The following is a 21921-nucleotide window of genomic DNA, read 5'->3' as shown; positions in this document are numbered from 1 at the left end:
TTTGACAATTTCAGAATTGCAACAGAACCTAAGTTATGATTGGCAAACCAATAAAAGTCAATACTCATTGTGTAAATGTCAACTGTTGAATTACTTCCAGTCCTCAACTCCTCCCTCTAGTCCAATTTATCCTCTCCCAATAGTGGCATTTGAAACATGACAAAGCCCCTATTAAAACTGTGAATTTGACTTTTAATAATGGTGATTTCTTGTCTGTGTTTTTAAAAAAAAAATACAACAGTACATTGGACCAATTATTTTGGAACTTTGAGGGAAAAAAAGATCAAAACAATGGCACTTTTAAAAAAAAATGGATGAGAGACAAAGGCAGAGACCATGTGGATAGTGGTTCAAACAGAGAAAGAAACTGATACTGCTGTCTGACTCAGCAGTGAATCTGCATAGCTACTGCCTTTGCTGTTTGAATTTAAGTATTTCTGGACAGCGGACTGCATCTAAGAAAAATGAATAAACAGCGAAATTCACAGCTGATCTTGGAGGAGCTTGTGTGGAAATGCTCACAGCACAAGTACAGATAAATGCAAAGTTCTTAAATGTACCTTGCTACTTTTTGAAACATACAATAATGAGTGGTTCTTTTTGGTTACAAGTTTTATTGAGATTGGTCTCTTGATCACATTTTAAAAACATAAAACACATACAAAGTTAGCCTGGAGTTATGTTTTTTAGAGCAGTTAAAGATTGTGCTATTATCTGGGTATGTAGATTGTGAAGTAGCAAGTAGAATGATAAGCTGTTCCTGTCAGATGTGGGAGATTCCATGTTACTGATGATTATTAGTGTAGGAAGTGTGTTTGGGGTTGTGAATCTTATCAGATCACATGGATTGGTTGGAGTGGCAGTTAAAGGCAATGAGGAGTTTACAGCAGCTAGGAAGTCTGATAAATGTCAATTAATGGAAGGGAGAAGAACTGCAGATACAGTTAGGTAGATGGGTTAACTCCAGGAAAGGTAGGAGAGGGAGGCAATGCACGATTCTCCTGTGGTTATCCCCATCTCAAACAAGTATGCTGTTTTGGAAAACCTAAGGGGTGATAGATTCTCATGGGAATGTATCACAAACAGCCGAGTTGCTGGTATTGAGACTGGCTCTAATGTAATGAGGGGTACGTCGGGTTCCAAGTGATTGGTTGTGATAGGGGACTCTAGTCAGAGGCACAGACAGATGTTTCTGTGGCTGGCAGTGAAAAATCAGAACGCATTGCCTCCTTGGTGCCAAGATCAAGGATATCTCGGAGAGGGAGCTGAATGCTCTCAAAAGGAAGAGGGACCATCTGGAGGTCATTGTACACATTGGAACTAATGACATATAAAAGGGAAAAGGAGGAGATTCTATAGGGAGAATACAAAGGGTTAGGCAGGAATTTAAAAAGGAGGTCCTCGAGGGTAGTAATATCTGGATTACTCTCGGTGCTATGAGCTAATGAGGGCAGGAATAGGAGGATAGAGCAGATCGATGTGTGGCTCAGGAGACAGTGCAGAGGAACAGGGTTCACATTTTTGGATCATTGAAGTCTCTTCTGGGTTAGAAGTGGCCTGTAATAAGAAGGACAGATTACACACTAATTAGAAGGGGACTAATATACTGGCAGGGAGATTTGCGAGAGCTGCTTGGGAGGATTTAAACTAGTAAGGTGAAGGGTGGGACCCAGAGAGATAGTGAAGACAGAAATCAGTCCAAGACTGGTACAGTTGGGAAAAGTAGCAAGTCAAACAGTCTGGGCAGGGCTGAAAATGTGTTGCTGGAAAAGCGCAGCAGGTCAGGCAGCATCCAAGGAACAGGAGAATCGACGTTTCGGGCATAAGCCCTTCTTCAGGAATGAGGAAAGTGTGTCCAGCAGGCTAAGATAAAAGGTAGGGGCAGGCAGGAACAAAACAGAAAATGAGGTAGGAGAAAGTGAGGACTGCAGATGCTGGAGATCAGAGTCGAGAGAGTGTAGTCCTGAAGCAGCACAGGTCAGGCAGCATACGAGGAGCAGGAGAATCAACATTTCGGGCGTAAGCCCTTCATCACATTCCTGATGAAGGGCTTATGCCTGAAACGTCGATTCTCCTGTTCCTCTGTGCTTTTCCAGAAAATATGAGGTAGGACTGATAAATTAAATTACATTTATTTTAGTGCAAGAAGCCCTAACATGTGAGATAAACTCCAAGCATAGTTAGGAACGGAGGACTAGGATATCATAGCAATTACAGAGACATGGCTCAGGGATGGGCAGGACTGGTAGCTTAAATGTTTCACAATACAAATGCTAACAGAAGGATAAAATAGGGGCGAGAGAGGAGGGGGAGTGGCGTTTCTGATAAGGGATAACTGTACTTAGGGAGTATATTCCTGGAAATACATCCAGAGAAGTTATTTAGGTGGAACTCAGAAATAAGAAAGGGATGATCACCTTATTGGGATTGTATTATAAACACCCTAAAAGTCAGTGGGAAACTGAGAAAGAAATCTGTAAGGAGATCTCAGTTATCTGTAAGAATAATAGGGTGGTTATGGCAGGGTATTTTAACTTTCCAAACATAGATTGGGACTGCTATAGATGTTATGGGTTCAGATGCAGAGGAATTTGTTAAATGCATACCAGAAAATTATCTGATTCAATCTGGGGATGTACGTACTACAGAAGGTGCAAAGCATGACCTATTCTTGGCAAGAAGGCAGGGCACGTGACTGTGGTGAGAGTGGGGGAGCACTTTGGGGGCCAGCAACCATAACTCTATTAGATTTAAAATAGTGATGAAAAAGGATAGACCAGATCTAAAAGTTGAAGTTCGAAATTGGAGAAAAGCCAATTCTGACAGTATTAGACAAGAACTTTCAAAAGCTGATTGGGGGCAGATGTTTGCAGGTAAAGGGATGGCTGTAAAATGGGAAGCCTTCAGAAATGAGATAACGAGAATCCAGAGAAAGTATATTCCTGTTCGGGTGAAAAGGAAAGGGTGGTAGGTATAGAGAATGCTGGATGACGAAATAAATTGAGGGTTTAGTTAAGAAAAAGAAGGAAGCATATGTCAGGTAAAGACAGGATAGATCGAATGAATCCTTAGAAGAGTATAAAGGAAGTAAGAGTATACTTAAGAGGGAAATCAGGAGACATGAGATAGTTTCGGCAAATAGAATTAAGGAGAATCCAAAGGGTTTTTACAAATACATCAAAGGACAAAAGGGTAACTCAGGAGAGAATAGGGCCCCTCAAAGATCAGCAAGGCAGCCTTTGTGTGAAGCCGCAAAAAAAATGGAGGAGATACTAAATGAGTATTTTGCATCAGTATTTACTGTGGAAAAGGATAGGAAAGATATAGACTGTAGGGAAATAGATGGTGACATCTTGCAAAAAAATGTCCATATTACAGAGGAGGAAGTGCTGGATGGCTTGAAACACATAAGGTGGATAAACCCTCAGGACCTGATCAGGTGTACCCTAGAACTCTGTGGGAAGCTAGAGACATGATTACTGGGCCTCTTGCTGAGCTATTTGTATCGTTGATAGTCATAGGTGAGGTGCTGGAAGACTGGAGGTTGGCTAACGTGATGCCACTTTTTAGGAAGGGTGGTAAGGACAAGCCAGGGAACTATAGACCAGTGAGACTGACGTCGGTCGCGGGCAAGTTGTCGGAGGGAATCCTGAGGGACAATGTACATGTATTTGGAAAGGAAAGGACTGATTAGGGATAGTCAACATGGCTTTGTGCATGGGAAATCACGTCACGCAAACTTGCTATAGACCAGTGAGACTGACGTCGGTCGCGGGCAAGTTGTCGGAAGGAATCCTGAGGGACAGGATGTACATGTATTTGGAAAGGAAAGGACTGATTAGGGATAGTCAACATGGCTTTGTGCATGGGAAATCACGTCACGCAAACTTGATTGAGTTTTTTGAGGAAGTAACAAAGAAGATTGATGAGGGCAGAGCAGTTGATGTGATCTATATGGACTTCAGTAAGGCATTCACCAAGGTTCCCCATGGGAGACTGATTAGCAAGGTTGGATCTCATGGAATACAGGGAGAACTAGCTATTTGTATACAGAACTGGCTCAAAGGTAGAAGGCAGAGGATGGTGGTGGTGGAAGGTTGTTTTTCAGACTGGAGGCCTGTTACCTGTGGAGTGCCACAAGGATCAGTGCTGGGTCCTCTACTTTTCGTCATTTATATAAAATGATTTGCATGTGAGTATAAGAGGTATAATTAGTAAGTTTGCAGAAGACACCAAAATTGGAGGTGTAGTGGACAGCGAAGAAGGTTACCTCAGATTACAACAGGATCTTGACCAGATGGGCCAATGGGCTGAGAAGTGGCAGATGGAGTTTAATTCAGATAAATGCAATGTGCTGCATTTTGGGAAAGCAAATCTTAGCAGGACTTCTACACTTAATGGTAAGGTCCTAGGGAGTGTTGCTGAACAAAGAGACCTTGGAGTGCAGGTTCATAGCTCCTTGAAAGTGGAGTTGCAGGTAGATAGGATAATGTAGGCGGCATTGTTTAGCTTTCCTTTATTGGTCAGAGTATTCAGTACAGGAGTTGGGAGGTCATGTTGCAGCTGTACAGGACATTGGTAAGGCCATTGTTGGAATATTGCATGCAATTCTGGTCTCCTACCTATCGGAAAGATGTCGTGAAACTTGAAAGGGTTCAGAAAAGATTTACAAGGACGTTGCCAGGGTTGGAGGATTTGAGCTATAGGGAGAGGCTGGGGCTGTTTTCCCTGGAGCATCAGAGGCTGAGGGGTGACCTTATATGAGTTCACAAAATTATGAGGGGCATAGATAGGATAAATAGACAAAGTCTCTTCCCTGGGGTGGGGGAGTCCAGAACTAGAGGGCATAGGTTTATGGTGAAAGCGGAAGGATAGAAAAGAGACCTAAGGGGCAACTTTTTCCACACAGAGGGTGGTACACGTATGGAATGAGCCGCCAGAGGAAGTGGTGGAGGCTGGTACAATTGCAACATTTAAAAGGCATTTGGATGGGTATATGAATAGGAAGGGTTTGGAGGGATATGGGCCGGGTGCTAGCAGGTGGGACTAGATTGAGTTGGGATATCTGGTCGGCATGGACAGGTTGGCCCGAAGGGTTTGTTTCCATGCTGTACATCTCTATGACTCTTTGATGTATGGGGCAACGTTTTCATGCAGAGGGTGGTGCATGTATAGAATGAGCTGCCAGAGGAAGTGGACAAGGCTGGTCCAGTCAGGAACATTCAGCCTCCGATCTTCAGGTGACCGTCCTCCAAGGCAGACTTTGGGATACACAGCAACTCAGAGTGGCTGTGCAGAGGCTAATAGCATGTTTATTACCCATGAGAGTGTGTTCATGTCTCACTACAGGTGACCCCACTACACTAGCACACATTCATCTACACACATTTACATACTCTCACACAGACTCTATCATACACACATTCTCTCTCAGGCACACACATACAACCCCTGACCCTCCTCACACATCCTCTCACCTATAGTCCATCATACTCATACACACTCTCTACCAATCATGCATGCATGCGCGCGCACACACACACCTATGAGATGAATTTGCATTTGCAGATACATTCTATTTTATTCAAAAAGCACACAATCTGCAGGCAGTCAATCCATGTGACATTTTATAAAATCCTACTTTGCAAATAGAGCCAAGGCTGGAATACATACACAGACTCCAACCTCACACCTTTAATGCATTGCCTGAGCGGAGATGCCATTTTTTTTTAAAAATAAAGCATTAAGTTATCTCAGGAATGTGACTTCTAAGTAGTCCTGGGACTTACATATTAATGAATCAAAACCTGCAACCCATTCTAAAAGATGAACAAGTTAACAGCCATCTTGGTCTGTTCAATGTTCTTGGTCTTATGATCCTGCCACACCGGCTACCTGATGAAGGAGCAACGCTCCACAAGCTCGTACTTCCAAATAAACCTGTTGAACTATAACCTGGGTATTGTGTGATTTTTAACATTTGTGTAACATTTAAAAGGCATCTGGATGGGTATATGAGTAGGAAGGGTTGAGAGGTATATGAGCCAATTGCTGGCAAATGGGACTAGATTAATTTGGGATATCCGTTTGGCATGGATGAGTTGGACCGAAGGGTCTGTTTCTGTGCTGTCCATCTCTATGACACAAATCGACGTACATGGCAGAATTAGAGAAGAATAAAAAACCATGTGGGAAATGGCTTGAAGTGCCATGATAAAACAGAACCTATTAGTGGATTAATATATAAGGAAGGTCTGGACTCTTTTTTAAAAATGCTTTGTACTGGACTGAACCAACCAATTTGGAATTAGCCTGGTCATACTTATTAAATTGATTAGCTTTTCAACAGTTTCAACTTCAAGTTCATGTCACAAGGCATGCATGTTACTTCTCCAGCTCATATCATCACACAAACAAACATAAGGCCACACGAGTCAAGTTCAAATCAACAGAAACTGCTCCCATCATTTCTGGGTGTAACTCTCTCTCAATGAGACAGACATAGGTTTAGAAGGACTTTTAACATTTTGTTCTTAATTCCAGGAATCAAAATGTTCTTACTGATGTAGTAGACCAGCAAACTGTAATCAAGGTTCTTTTTTTTTTGGACCCTTGGTCAAATTTAATAACCCTCGCAGTTGTACCATCTGAATCCTGCAATTTAGCTTAATAACTCATAGAACAGAAACTTAGTCTTGCCGTAAAGAGAGAAATTTTCAACTGTAATTATCTTTTACATTTGACTACATTGGTTGAATTAATTTTCCAACTCAGAAAAGGAAATAACTTTGCAGCACAAAAATCAAGTAAACATGCTCTCATTTTCAATATTTTATTGCACTGACTGTTTGTCAATTGAGCCAACTCAGATCAATGAGAAAGCTGTCTGGGACAAGGAAATTGTTGACAAACATCCAGCCATATCCGTGTAACAGAGAGAAAAAAAAGATTCATCAAACATTTTTTTTAAATAGCTTTTAGTTTAACTGACGCATTATTGTGAACTGGAATTTTTAACAATATATTTCATTAGGATGGGAAATCTGTCTCATCAGATAAGACTTGATCAGAACAAACTATGTTATCTACCAATCATTTGAAATTGCTGAGTGTCTGTAAAGGGATTAATCTAATCAGCAGTTAAATTCAGCCCATCCACAAGTGAACACAACTACTATGTACTAACAATGAAACATTCTCCAGTACATTTTTCACGATGGTTTCGTTTTTAATTTTGGTTTGTGAAACCCCACAGGGATCATAACTGAAATAAATTGTTCATTATTTAACAAAATGAATGCATTTTCCCATAAAAGGTGTCCAGTCTCTCTCTCCACTTCCCCACCCCCTACATCCCTCCAACTTAGAGGCTGACAACATGAATGCTTTTTATTTCATTTATTTACAGAACGTGGGTGTTACTGGGTTGGGTCAGCACTTATTGCCCATCCCTAATTATTCCTAAGAAAGTGGTAGTGAGTTGCGTTCTTTAACTATTGTGGTTTGTCTGTTAAGTTACTCCTATTAAAGCTGTTAGGCATATTGTTTCACAATTTTGTTCCAACAACGATGAAACAAAAAATTTTCACGAGAAGATGGTGCTTGGGAATCTGCAAGTGGAAGTGTTTCCATTCGCCTGCTGAGGCTACAGGTATGGGAGGTGCTATCAAGAAGAAAATCTTGGCAAGCTGCTGTAGTGCATCTTGGAGGTGGATAGGGAATTTTCTTGTACGGGGGAGAGAATATGCAATGTGTTACCGCAGGGAGTATTTTAGGGAGAAGAAATTAAAGAGTAATGCAGAGAATGAAACAAGAAAGAGTAGGAGAGTAGTAAAACAAATGCCTGCATATTAGGATGCTTTACAGATCGAAGAAGGGCTATCTAATTCATAAAATGACTTAAGAATATGATTCAAATGTATACAAAAGTATAATATTTCAATGTGTACATGAATGTTGGCATAAAGCTGTCATTGGGAAACTGGTTGGCATGGATTTAAAGTCCATAATCTGTGAATAGTATTTTGTCTCAACCCTCTCTGAAAAGCATTTCTCCAACTCCACTAAAGACATCTCAGATCCCTTGAATCCTCAAAAACAACCAATATTGTTTATAGCTGGTACAAATAATGTTACCATGCTTAAGCCTTCCTTCAACATTTTTATATTTGAATACTCATTTCTAATATGCACTACTTTAATCACAATGTGCCTTTTTAAAAAAAACCAAACTAGTACCTTATAATGAAATATCGTTAAACTGGCATCAGCACCTTTCCCCTGTTATTCCAATAGGCAATTTTCAGACTGAATGTGGACAATGAAAATGTTTAACAATTTCACCATAGGAATCACTAGTTAGTGCAAAGACAGGAACGAGCCTAAGTAAACACATGTTGGTGTCAAACATCTGACAGCTTGCATCCACCATTAAAATGATGCATGGTATCGCTGCAATGCTAACTACCTTGAATTAAAAGTGGGACTTGCTCTTTGACTTAGTATTACATTACAATGTAGCAAACCTTTTCTAAGGGAGGTTAATATTAAAAAATAATTGCAGCTTTGTACAATAGTAGGAAGAAACAGAACCACACAGGAATACCTAGAAACAGGACTGACTGAAAAGCAGTCAACTGCAAAGAAAATTTTACAAAAAAAATGTAACTACGGTTAAAGCGAGATAGTAAGTGGCCAACTCTTTGCTGATAGGCAACATTTTTGGTACAAGAACGTTTGCATTAAAAAAAGTTTAAAGCAGAACCTCAGTGGAATAAGAAGTCTTCTTCTTTCTCGTTTATGAAAAGGCAAGTAAATTTCCATAATAGGAATAGTGGTACAAACTTGAGGCAAGTGTTTAAAAAGTCAAGAAAAATAATTATTCTAAAGAGCTATGTCAAATTAATGACTTATTACCACTCCTTAGAAAGTCTTCACACAATACAGGAGACTAAATTTGCTACAAATGCATTTGGATAAACTGCCACTGGCTAAGTGTTTCTACAATGATAATGTACTGCTACTTTTACCCTGACAGTATATTTGATACTGCATTGACCAATATTAAAATACTTTTAGAATGAATAAGAAAATTGGTCCCATACATTTTGTTTAAGGATAGGTCTAGACAACATTAGGAAAAATACACGTTGAGTTTGAACAAGTCAAATGGTGACACACCTATGCAATAAATCAAAACAAGTTGTAAGTTCTAATTAATCTTGTTAAAACACGAAATCAAACTTTACATGGTAAATGTGCCTCCCTGTTTTTGCTTATTTTCTGTTAATTATTCAAGTGTACACCTCAAGGATATATTACATACATGTCATATTTGAAAGCCAGGATTTAACATTAACTTTCTTTAAAAAGTGATGTTTCAGTCAGTGTAAGTAGTCTGACAAATCATTTCCATTTTCAGTATCATTCAAAGATTTGAAGCAGACCTTTGATTTTATAAAAAGCAAGTTGTAGTCAAGACTAAAAAGAAAACTCCTGTAATTTCCAAGTTAAGCATTTACAGCTGTCTGCATATTTAACCTCTTGATAAAGAGAGACCACAGTGGAAATCTTTTTTTCTACCTTGATCTACTGTAGCTGTGGCTTAACAGTACATTGGTTGGGAAGACAAGCTTCAGTTCAGTTCATTGCACATTCTTCAGGCTAAGATGCATGGCACGTAAAGATTTTACCAAAGACACACCTTTAAAAATTAAAAAAAACACACATCTCCACCTTGAAGTATCTAGATAACAGTGGATTCTTACAACAGACAAGAACTTCTGAACCCAATAATAATCTTGTGGAAAAGTGCCAAGTTCCATCCTCCAGTAATGGAAAATCAGAGCAACACCTATAAATGCTTCCTACACATCAATTATAAATTGACTTGTTACAACAAAAAAAAAATCAGACACTATCCTTGATTGAAGGCACACTCAAGTCAGAATTATACAGCACAGAAACACACAGTCTGTCTAACTCAGCCATGCCGACCAGACATCCTAAATTAATCTAGTCCCATTTGTCAACATTTGGCCCATGTTCCTCTAAACTTTTCTTATTCATATACCCAGATACCTTTCAAATATTGTAATTGTACCAGACTCCACTAATTTCTCTGGCAGCTCATTCTATACAAACACCATCTTCTGCATGAAAAAGTTGTCCCTTAAGTCTCTTTTAGCCTCTTCTCACAAATTATTAACGTACAGGGAAAAATACTAACCCTATCGCTAGCAAATTGACTGGAAAATGGGATGTGCAGAGAAGGTTTAAACTGAATAGAGTGGGTGGGAAGGGACAAGGGAGAATTGGAAAGTTATAAAGAAATAACAAAGCAAGAGTGCAGCTGAGTAGTTTGTGTAATGACAATTAGAGTATATACAGCAAAAAGGTATACAGCTTATGACATGTCCAAATAAAAGTCATGGTAAGAAAAGATGGAAAAAGAAAAGCCTTTCCAATTGAATGCTCCATTCCCAATAGGTAAATTGATAACACAAGTAGAATATCTAAGTGAGAACTGCAAACATAACTTTATTATCCATTAACAAAGAAACTCTGGCTAAGTTTGCATATGATACAAAGATAGGTAGCGGGTCAGGTAGCATTGAGGAGGCAGGGAGGCTGCAGAAGGATTTGGACAGGTTAGGAGAGTGGGCAAAGAAGCAGCAGATGAAATACAATGTGGGAAAGTGTGATGTCATGCACTTTGGTAGGAAGAATAGAGGCACGGACTATTTTCTAAATGGGGAGAAAATTCAGAAGTCTGAAGTGGAAAGAGACTTGGAGTTCTAGTCCAGATTAACATACTTGAATTAATTAGATATTGCAGGTCTAATGGCCTCATAGAACAGAACCCTTGGTAAACATGACCACAACATAACAGGATTCCATATTCATTGAGGGGAGAAATTTGAGTCCGAAACTTGTGTATTCAACTTAAATAAAAGCAGTTACAAGCTACAAAAATGCACAGTTGATCCAGTGTAAAATTAAAACAGTTAAAAAAATTAAAGCAGTAGAGATGGAGTTCAGACATTATCGTGGTTCTGTTCGCCGAGCTGGGAATTTGTGTTGCAGACGTTTCGTCCCCTGTCTAGGTGACATCCTCAGTGCTTGGGAGCCTCCTGTGAAGCACTTCTGTGATCTTTCCTCCGGCATTTGTAGTGGTTACAGCCAATACAATCACTATCTCTGCAGCCACCTGGTTTAAAATCACTACAAATGCCGGAGGAAAGATCACAGAAGCGCTTCACAGGAGGGTCCCAAGCACTGAGGATGTCACCTAGACAGGGGACGAAACGTCTGCAACACAAATTCCCAGCTCGGTGAACCGAACCACAACAACGAGCACCCGAGCTACAAATCTTCTCACAAACTTTGGAGTTCAGACATTTAATGAGCAATTTATATTTATAACTCTCAAAAAAGGTATGTTCCATTGTTAAACAAAGCACCAGAAGAAAGAAAGACGCACCATCCATTGCATCAAGTTGTACAATGCTACAAGATTAGTGACAGCCTCAAAAATTGGGAACATTTACAAAAGCTAGTAAAAGAATTTTCTTTGAAAGAAAAGGAGATATACGAGTATGGGAGAAAACTAAGAAATATAAAAGCTGAAGTAAATGCTTTTACAAGTATGTAAAAAGGCAGTAATCTAAAGTAAGCATTACTCTTTTGTGAGCAAAACAGATTTATAATGGCAAAGACTTTAAACTAGTGGTTTATTTGTCTGATCAGAAGGCACTGAAGTCAACCCAAGAATAGTAGAGATTATAAACGAAAAAAGAGAAACTTAAAATTATCACAATCAGGCAGCACAGTGGCTCAGTGGTTAGCACTGCTGCCTCACAGCAGCAGTGACCCAGGTTCAATTCCAGCCGCGGGTGACTGTCCGTGTGGAGTTTACATATTCTCACCATGTCCATGTGGGTTTTCTCTGGGTGTTCTGGTTTCCTCCCACAGTCCAAAGATGTGCTGGTTAGGTGAACAGGTCATAGTAAATTGCCTACTGCATTCAGGGATATGATGATTAGGTGCATTAGTCATGCAAAATGTAGAGCAATAGAGGAATAGGTCTGGGGTGGGATACTCTTTGGAGGGTTGATGTGGAGTTGCTGGGCCAAATGGCCTGTTTCCACACTGTTGGGATTCTGTGATTGCAATGAACAATCACTTGAGAAAAAAAAAGCTATGAAGGCAATTAATGAGACTAAAATGTTAACAAGTCTGCTGAATCTAACGACCTGAATCCTAGGATTTTAAACCAGGTGGCTGCAGAGATAGTGATTGTATTGGTTGTAACCATGCAAAATTCTCTAGATTCCCCAAGAGATTAGAAAACTACAAATGTAACATCACTGCTCAAGAAGGGGGAACAATTTTATAAATTTTCCAAATGACCACAACAATGGTGGAAATAGCAGCAATATCAAATGAGACGATCATGTCCAGCCAACATCTCATTGGGATAAACAGGAACCATGAAAAGATTTGTAGACAAAACTGTGTGTGTGTGTGTGTGTGTGTGCGTGCGCGCGCGAAAAGGAGGATGCAGTTGCCATCAGATCCCAAACAAGAGAACAGTTCAAGCTTAACCGATGAGCATGTCCAAGGGGTGATCAAGATGGTCACCAGAAAAATAAAGAGATTGCATTAGCCCATAGTTAGTTGAGGAAGAGGACCCATTCTTAGGGGGTCAGGAATGTGAAGTGTTCATAGATGTAGATGCCTTTGACTCAAATCATAAACATGCCCAGCCAGTAAATGTCAGAGTTAGGATTCAAACTATTGTTGAGTATTATCCCCAACTCCACCATGAAGGGAGGACTCACCTTCCTACAACTGAAAGGGTGCAGGGGTGGAATGAGTAACAGGAAAAGGCATACATAGCTTAAACCAGTGTTCTGTAGAAGGGTCACTGGACCAGAAATGTTATCTCTGCTTTCTCTCCACAGATGCTGTTAGGCCTGCTGAGTTCTTCTGCTTTTGTTACTGGTCAGTGGTCAGCCCTGCAGATATGGACACATTTTTATTGCAAGAAAAATGATAATATAAAAAGGGTACTTTTACAATACGGTCCTGATGCAACGACCACTCCACTAAGAGATCCACAACAGCCATAGGCAGGGCCATACTGGATTGTTCGGCCCAGGCAGTTCAGGGAGGTGAGACAGTCATGATAGCTGTGGAAAGTCATCCTATTTACCTGTCAAAATATGGAGCTTTAACATGGGCAAATTGACCAATTTCAGATGGCCTTCTGTATGTTGTTCTGAGCCCCAAAGACCAATCCACACAAATCGTACAGGATGTGGGAATCACCTCCCCGGAAAGAATGTTATCAGATGGACAGATCCATCACTGTAAAATATTAGTTGAAGACAAGAAAGGCCGCAGTGCAAAAGACAGTCCCTTAGCAGCCGAAGCACAAGATTCATTTACTCATGTACGAGAAGCTACATAGGCGGGAAGCTCAAGACTGGTTGGGCTGCATTAAATGAAATGGAGAAACTGAAATAAGGAACTTTATAGGAGTTGTGGGGGCAGGGAGGAACACTGCTCAGGCAGCAAACCTGAACTGGTGTGATGATAAACAAAATCATATTTATACAGGTAGTCAGTGTACAGTCAGGATTGTGCGAGACAACATCAGCAAGGATATATAATCACATCAAACATGAAAAGACAATCCATCACAGGAGGAGATAGCAAACCTACCACAAGGTGCCAGTCATAAAAGGTAAAGGCCCATCCTAGAACAACCAGCCCCCACCACAGAGAGGAAAGCAGTGAGCAGATTGACAGGAAAAGATGCCGCCAAATTCTGGATACAGATTTGGACATTGAAGCTGATCGTGCTAGGTAAAGGTCAGTATTGAAAGCGTGCATGAGAAAACATCCCAGGAAGAACTGGATCAGGGAAACCATTCTACAGGGGAATTACTGAAAAAAAATGTCACTTAGTTGGAATACAGGACTCATAATACTTGCCTCCTGGAGTTCAGGCACACTAGACCGAATAGACAAATATTATAAACCACCGTAACAAATCCATTGAACATACGAGAGAGGATGACAGGTGCTTTCTCTCGAATATTAACGCAATAAGAGCAACTCTCAACTTGATTATGGGACTAATACTGTTTTAACCAATGACTTAAAGGCTTATTGGCTTCCAAAGGGAACTGCGGTGGGAAACGGAACTATTGGGGAGAGAGTTAGATGGCACAGGTGACATTATCTGAATAGTTAAAAAGGAAATAGAGGTCAGGGATAAGTTCCTCCTCCAAACAAATACATAAGCCCTAGGCACCCACAGTGCACCACAATAAAAGAACTTGCATGTGTTCTGGACAATACATGTAAATAACTAAAAAGGAGGGAGGGGAGAATGGATAAACAAACAAATGTATGGATCCTTGACAGAATTACTACCAGTAGTTATCATACTATTCAAGTTATCAGGAAGTAGAAATGATCCAATAGGTAACATTATCCGATCTAGTGTTGCATTCTGCTTGCAGAATCTTGAAATCTTCCACTCCCAGACACCATCCAACCCACGATTGGGAGGGGGGGGGGGGGCCTGACTCACAGACACTTGCTGTGAACAAGAGTCATGTGTCATTCCTGTTACGCTAAAGGTCAACCTAGCAAGTTGGACATGGTTGAAGCATACAGGACCAGGTCAGGCCTGGGACAATTCTGATGCAGCTTCAGGGAGAGATTGAAGTTTTGAAGTTAGACAGTTTGCGAATAGTATAAAAGGCAGTTCAAGAGGAATGAAGTAATTGGACCAGCTACTTATGCACTGTTTATGTCAACTTCAAGGTTTGTAATCAGCTTTGAATACTTGATATTAGGATATTCTTTCCTGAACATCTAAGGCCGTAAATAGTTAGCAATTTCACAAATGACTAGGTAGTTGTTTTTTCAATCTTTTAAATAGGCTACAATTTCAATTCAATCTACCCCATGATTTTTGTCTTCATCTCTTCTCTTAAGCTTTCATAAAATGCTAAACAGTGAAGAGTGAGATCCCAGTCAATCCCCAGGGGTGGGCGGAGGGGGTGGGGGTGCGCTTCGACCTTTAATTTAAAATTTTACTCAGAAGGTGGTTTATGTGGAATGAATGCAAGTCAGTTTGAATCAGTTGGCAGATTTTTAATCGTCATCCATAAAATCGAGTTCACACACACCCCCATCCCACTTCAGTGCTGAGAAACTGTGTTGCTCAAGCTATCAGATTTGCCTCCAAAATAATTTTCATGGCACACCCATACCTTTACTAATGGCTGCACCAGACATTACTTTATTGTCAGAGGTATGCAGAGTAGACAAACTTGACATCACTCTGCAGTTTGAGGACAACACTCCAACTAATACTCTCTCATTTGACCTCAGTAACCTAACCACACAATCAGCAAGCATTTTGTCCCACCAGTGCTACTTAAAGGAATCAACTGCTGCTGATTGAGTTCTGCTCCTGAGGTATTTTAATGATTTCCAGAATTTTTTAAATGCTGTTCAACAAAAGATAGAAAACTATGAAGCACCTGAAGAAATTTGCTCTGCCTTCAAGGATTCAGCACAGACCACTTGCTCCCAGACGTGGCTGCAGTAACTTGTAACCCCCTTGACCTGGTTGTGGAAACAATACTTAAAATTTACCAAATGCTGGACTGAATTTTTGTAATAATTGTAAACATGGTCTATCATTTTTCAAATTCTCATTTGATTTTAAGTACCCAAGACTTTCATAGATCAAACTTATTTTAAAGAGGACCAACCGTGACCTAAAATGGTTGCTATGATCATCTGACCAGATTAAGCCAAACTCATGAAACCTTCATTTTCTCAGTATGAGCTAAATTTAACATTTATATAACAACACAATGAAACACAGATCGAGAATGACTGGCTGTTACACATCAGGATGGAAGTCACCTGCTGATCATCCAGGTTAAAAACAAACAAATAACACCAAACACCAGAATCCACAAACCAACTGTGGTTCAAGCAATAGTTTTGGAACAATGCAGAGATTGAGAAAGCAATATGGTTTAAAATCTAAACACCTCAAGGACACCAAAAATTTTTAACTGCAACTGCCTCTACCATTCCTATCTGTACTAGACAATCCCCACCTGACCCCTTTCTACCATAAGATACAGAAGATGAATTAGGTCATTTAGCCTATCGAGTCTGATCTGTCATTCAATCAAGGCTGATGTGTTTCTCAACCCTATTCTCCTGCATTCTCCCTATAACCTTTGATCCCCTTACAACTTGATACCCATGTGTGTGCTTGATGCTGCATTTTCATCGTTTTCTCAGGGTGGGAGGTAACCCTGTCACTTACGAAATCCTTCAACATTGCTTCCTTCATTTTGATCTAGATAATTTTATTTTAATTGAAATATAGCCATGTGCAAAAAATGGAATACATAACATTCCCTGTGACCGACCGAAAGCCTGACCTGATTGTAACATGAGCAGCAGGTAATTCATACAATCAAAAAGGAATAATTAATAGATTTTGATGATTGAGCTGAAATGCAAGTGTCATGTTTATATGTAATGCAAGCATAGAGCTCATACAGACATCAGGATGTATTCATCGCACTGAATAAATTGCCACCTCTGGTGATAAGCGTCGATTAGTTGTAATTACTCAAATAGAAATGGTGAGATATTGGCTTTGCACACGATGGTCATAGACCTTCTGAACTCACTTTAATGGCGGAGGCTAAGCAGGGTATGACATGGAGGAGGACAGAGAAAGCAATGAGGAATCTTCCAGGTTCTCTCTTCCTGAATTGCTAAGAAGAGCAATGTTTGTCCCACACAGGTGGTTACAACACTGCAAATGGACACAAACTTAGTAATGAAGTCTCCCCTATTTGGAACAGACATGAGAAATCAGACAACCTTATTTTTCAATACATACTTTCTTCCCCTATACTTCCACTTCTGAAAAAGAACAATCCTATTTTCTATAAATTTTTTCAAACAAACCCATATAGCTATAAGCATTTCAATGTCATGATTTCTGACTTCAGATGAGACAGACAACAGAAACAAATGTAGAAGTGTAGAATTTTACTATAACTTAAATCACTAGACATATTCCACTTCACATCAAAATTCCTTCTTTTAAAAGAAGGATGACACCAAGGTTAAATACCAACAGACACACCAACAAATAGGCCTTCTGTCACAGTAACATTAAAGTAAGCTCGGCCTTACTTTAATGCTTAATTTTATTATTAACACAGTCTACTCATTTCAGTGCTAATTTAGTCAATAACATTTATTTTTAAGAAAATTCAGAGAGAAAAAGTCCAGGTGTAGAAAAGAACTCACTTGCAGTCTGGAGCCCAGAACTGACAGTCAGCATTTAAATCAAAATACCTATTCAATCTAAGGATCAGATGAAATGCTTTGTACAACTAACAGCAGAATATTGACATTATAACAACTCAAAATACACTTTACTATCATGCAACATTTCATAAGAATATTTATGGGAAAAAAAGTCACCCTTACACTCATTGAAACATGTTTCCTTTTCACACAAACTATTTTTGCAGTTATATCATAGTTTACAAAAAGTCTATGGCTAAATTGAGGAGCACCAAATTATAATACGCTTACAGGTCAAGCTCGTGAAAAGTGGAGCTCTGTGCATGAAGGCTCAAGAAGATCCCTGATAAGTTTGCACAAAAACTGATTACGTAGATGTTAGTTTAAGTTTAGCTCAGAATTTTAAGTGTTAATATCATAGTTATTTACATTTTTCAATGCAAATACCATATTGAATGTTTTTGATAAATTTAAACAATGAAAAAGTTTCTAGATGTTTTTAAACTCCTAACAAACGGCATCACGTCATGATTGTATGAATCATTTCTCAACATGCTTGTATGACATGCAAGTTCTCTGAAGAGAGAGTGTTTAAGGGACTGCCTGGATTTCACATCTGTATTTGTATTTTGTATTTTGTTTCAGGGACCTTTGCATTATCAATTAGTGAGGCAAATATTTACAAATACTAAATCAGTCAGCCTGAAATGGAATAATGATTCACATTGAAATAAATGCCATTAACTTTCATCCTTTGTTCTACTATTTTTCTAGTCAACCTATTCAAAGATTTTGTTATAACACAACTCTGGAGCAGATGGGACTTGAACCCAGGCACTCTGGTCCAGGGGTAGTGACACTATCATTGTACCATGAGAGACACTCCGTTGTTCAATAGAGACTTTTCAAACATATCTTTCCAAATGTAAATCACACTGATAAACATGTTTGTATCTTATACATTAAGATGTCTTTGTAAATGTATAAACTTACATTAGGTCATTGAATAAATTTGCTTCAACAGACACCATAATACAAGGTGCTTTTCTTTAATTCTGGTGTAACTGATATTAGAGATGAAGTTAGAAATGACATATAGTTACCAGGATTAAGACAGAATGATATAAAGCCAGTTTTATAGTGTTCATGTCTTGTCTCAAAGAAGTACGACCACAATGGCAAGATTTAAAATCGCACAACTACTTTTGATGTCCCTTTCCCACAAAAATCCAAAACAGTAGCACACTGCTAATAAAAGCCAGTAGACCACCTTCTGCTAGGCAGCATCAGGATATGGCTGAAAAATATCACCAGCATTTTTAAAAAAAATACAACTTTAATGGATTCAAGATCTGAAAACTTCCATAATCAAAATTTAATTCGAAGTTTTCCTTGTGTAATATAACTAGACTTGTAGAATTAAATAGGCCTCAGTTAAGAGCAATGGGAACCCATTAACTTGCTTCAGTTTTTGTAGTACAAGAGGTAGGATAACAAAATGACTTTGAAAAAAAGCCAGTGATCCAACTTCAGATGAGGCAATATTATGAATATTAGGCAAGGTCAAAGCCAAAAATTGACATTCAATGTCAAATGTTCTGCCCAGAAAGGCTACCAGTGCAGACTGCTCAGTTGAAAAAACTACTGGGTCGTTGGTGTTTGCAAAGAGAGCCACAGTCAAAAACCCACTATTTTCAGCAAAGAAGGGAATAAAACACGAATGCTGAGTGTTGAAAATATTTCTCAGCATAAATTCTATTATAGTAAGCTTGAAAACATAACTCAGGAAACATTTTCAACAAACCATGCAAATTGCCAAGTTTAGTCTTTTCACTTTTGCCACATACACTAAACTCATTTTCAGCCTTTAGCATATAGCCTCCACTGTGAACTTCTACTGGGGCGGTCACTCTAATCCCAACATTTTTGCATCCTTTTTGTATTCTTTCATAAAAAATTGCTCTTTTTAAAAGATGGAACATGCTTCATTAGCCAACTGTATTTTAATAACAATCCCTATGAAAAAGCTCAATTCCCAATATTAAAAATGACAAATGCACTCTGGACAAAATCATGGAGATCAAAATTTCAAAATGACTCCTGTCCAAAAGAGATCAAAGGAAATGGAAAGATGTTACAGAATGACAGTTTCTCTATTGGAATTGTAAAAAAGAGTAAGAAAGGGAAACATGGCCTTGACAAACAATTTAAAAACTAACAAAAAGTCACTTCTTCCTCAATGCAAGAATCTTAGTCATACTCTGCAACTATCATCTGGTCTTACTGCAATCAGTGAAATTTATTATTTTGTTTACTTGGTTCCAAACAAGTTCATATTGAATAGAGGACACATACAAATAATAAACAAAAAACACTTGAGGTTGGCCTTGATGAATTAACAACATTTGTATCAAATCGCTCCTAGTTGTTAAACACACCCTTCTAAAATAAACTGGGACCTGATGGGAACATAGGCTGTTCCTATTCCCACAACGAAAAATGAACGATTTACAAACCTATTAAGTCAGTTTGCATTCACGAAAAATCACGAAGTCTCATTTTGTCTCATTAAATCAAGGTGGTTCTAACGTTTATTTCACAGTCATCTCAAGCTTGTACAACTAAAATATTTAGACTTTTGTCAGGTTGAAAGGTCTTTCTCAGAGTACATTTGTAATAGTACAATCATCCATGTTGTGACTGACCGCACTACTATGGCAGAAAGCACGTGAGAACTGTAGAATGGGGCAACAGCTTACTGAAGGAAATAACTACTATCTGGAAATTTCTCTGCTCAGTTAACAGACGAATGGGTTTTAAGCAGCATTTTAAGGGTTTGTGAATGACTCTGCACCACTGCATTGCCGACTGAAAGCAACATTTTGAGGCGTCAATCGTCTCCTGAGAGTTGGGAAATTCAATGTGATTCAAATGTTTCCAGTAACAAGAACTTGCGTAAACCAAGATTGCTTGGTAACAAGTAGATACAGTATGCAGAAATACATCCACAACCTCAGCTACAAATCTTCTCAAAACTCGCTTAACATCCACAACTGTATAAACACCCAAACTCTCAGGGGGAGGGGTGGGAACGGAATTGTGGGGACAATTAGAGATAAATGTATTTTTAAAAGAAAACAATATGCACATATTTATGAAGCCCGTCCATCGGCAACACACACAACTGTTTCTTGGGGCGTCTTTTCGATTCCGTGACCAAACCAAGTAGCACTTCCGCCCTGGTATCGCAATAGATAAAGCTTTCTTTTTGAACACATTGCACGTTTCGAGAGACACCAAGCGATTTTCGGTAGAGCCTCCGGAGTTTCCTTTCTCCATCTCAATCAGATCCAAGCTCCCTCCCGGCTGGGCCTGAGAATGTGACAGTCAGCTGAAAATGTAACAGCAAAGCAGCTCTCTCCCACCCCCTCCGGGAACACCATCCCCTCTGAGCCCCCACAATACAAAACCATCAGAGAGAGGGGGGAGGAAAAAAACATTCAAAACGGACACTTACCCAATCCAGGCGCTACATAGATGAAGTACAGGAATGAAGATGACAAGCAGAAGAGAAATAACAAAGCAAACACTGAGCGGTTCGGGATGCGTAAAATTCTCATATTACGCTTTAAAATAAATATATGACAATTGCAGACCCCCGTTAGTTCAGAGAAAGAAGACAGACACCCTCTTGTTGTGAAAAGGTTGGGGGAAAGTGAAAAATCAAAGAATTTTCTTCAGGGGAGAGTGTCCGCGGTGGAATAGCGGCGTAAAAAAGGAGGTTGCACTCCGCATTCATGAATAAGAAGGAATCCGCCTTTAAACCGAAGGGAATGCAGATCTTGCACTAGCTTTTTTTTTGGCAACTTCCGGCTGGGGGAACCGGGACCGCCCTCTCTTGCTGGTGAAAGGAAAAGGAAGATTTTTTACTTTCATACAAGAATGTATTTCCTGTTCGGGAACAATACTGCTGGTTTTAAACACATCGATATTCCTTTAATCCCTTTAACCCTCGCATCTCCCTCGGTGAAACTGCAGCCTCTGTTTTTGACATAGTGTGTCCATTCAAGGTTAAAGGCTCACCATCGCCCTCCCTCATTCATTGGCAAGGAGGAAAGTGCATCGCCAGCATTTTCTTTAATAACATGCACATGTCAGATTTTTGTTTTCGGTCGGGTTTTATTTCACACGATATTCCGAAACAAAGTAGGTCGTCATTCCCTGATCTCAGTGGGTTTCCCCAAGGGGTTGGTTGTGTAGTGTTCTCATCCCTGCCCCAGCCCCGAGGCGTGGGTGTGGTCTTTCTGGCTGCCTGCGCCAGGACCATCGAGAATGACGCGTTCCGCTCCCTTAAAAAGTGATTCAGACTGAACACAAAATGTGGCTTTAATCTTCCGTACGTCATACTCCAATGGGGTTAACATAGGAGTAGTTTGCCAACGAAAATCTTTTATATTAGAACGCCACCCACTCGGTAAACCTTCCTCGAGTGTGTCCTCTATTGTTATTTCATTTGGTTCATTCTTAATTTATTTTAAAAATACA

The 21921-nt window shown here is 39.5% G+C and overlaps 1 protein-coding gene across 3 annotated transcripts in view; it reads right to left on the bottom strand.

Moving 5' to 3' along the window:
- Positions 1–21699, bottom strand: part of LOC122560075 (beta-1,4-galactosyltransferase 5-like) — a 98739-nt gene extending 77040 nt beyond the window's left edge. Inside the window, exon 1 of one of the 3 annotated variants that reach the window (XM_043710289.1) lies at positions 21460–21699. In XM_043710289.1, the coding sequence (XP_043566224.1) occupies positions 21460–21475 (16 nt within the window). In that variant the 5' untranslated portion in view covers positions 21476–21699. Of the gene's footprint in view, positions 1–20893; positions 21411–21459 lie in introns of those variants that run through there. The other 2 variants (XM_043710287.1, XM_043710288.1) reach the window with 2 other exon arrangements.
- Positions 21700–21921: the final 222 nt, after the last annotated feature.

Source organism: Chiloscyllium plagiosum, chromosome 20, assembly GCF_004010195.1.
Source record: "Chiloscyllium plagiosum isolate BGI_BamShark_2017 chromosome 20, ASM401019v2, whole genome shotgun sequence".
NCBI classification, from domain to species: Eukaryota; Metazoa; Chordata; class Chondrichthyes; order Orectolobiformes; family Hemiscylliidae; genus Chiloscyllium; species Chiloscyllium plagiosum.
This window is presented reverse-complemented; position numbering and strand designations above follow the sequence as displayed.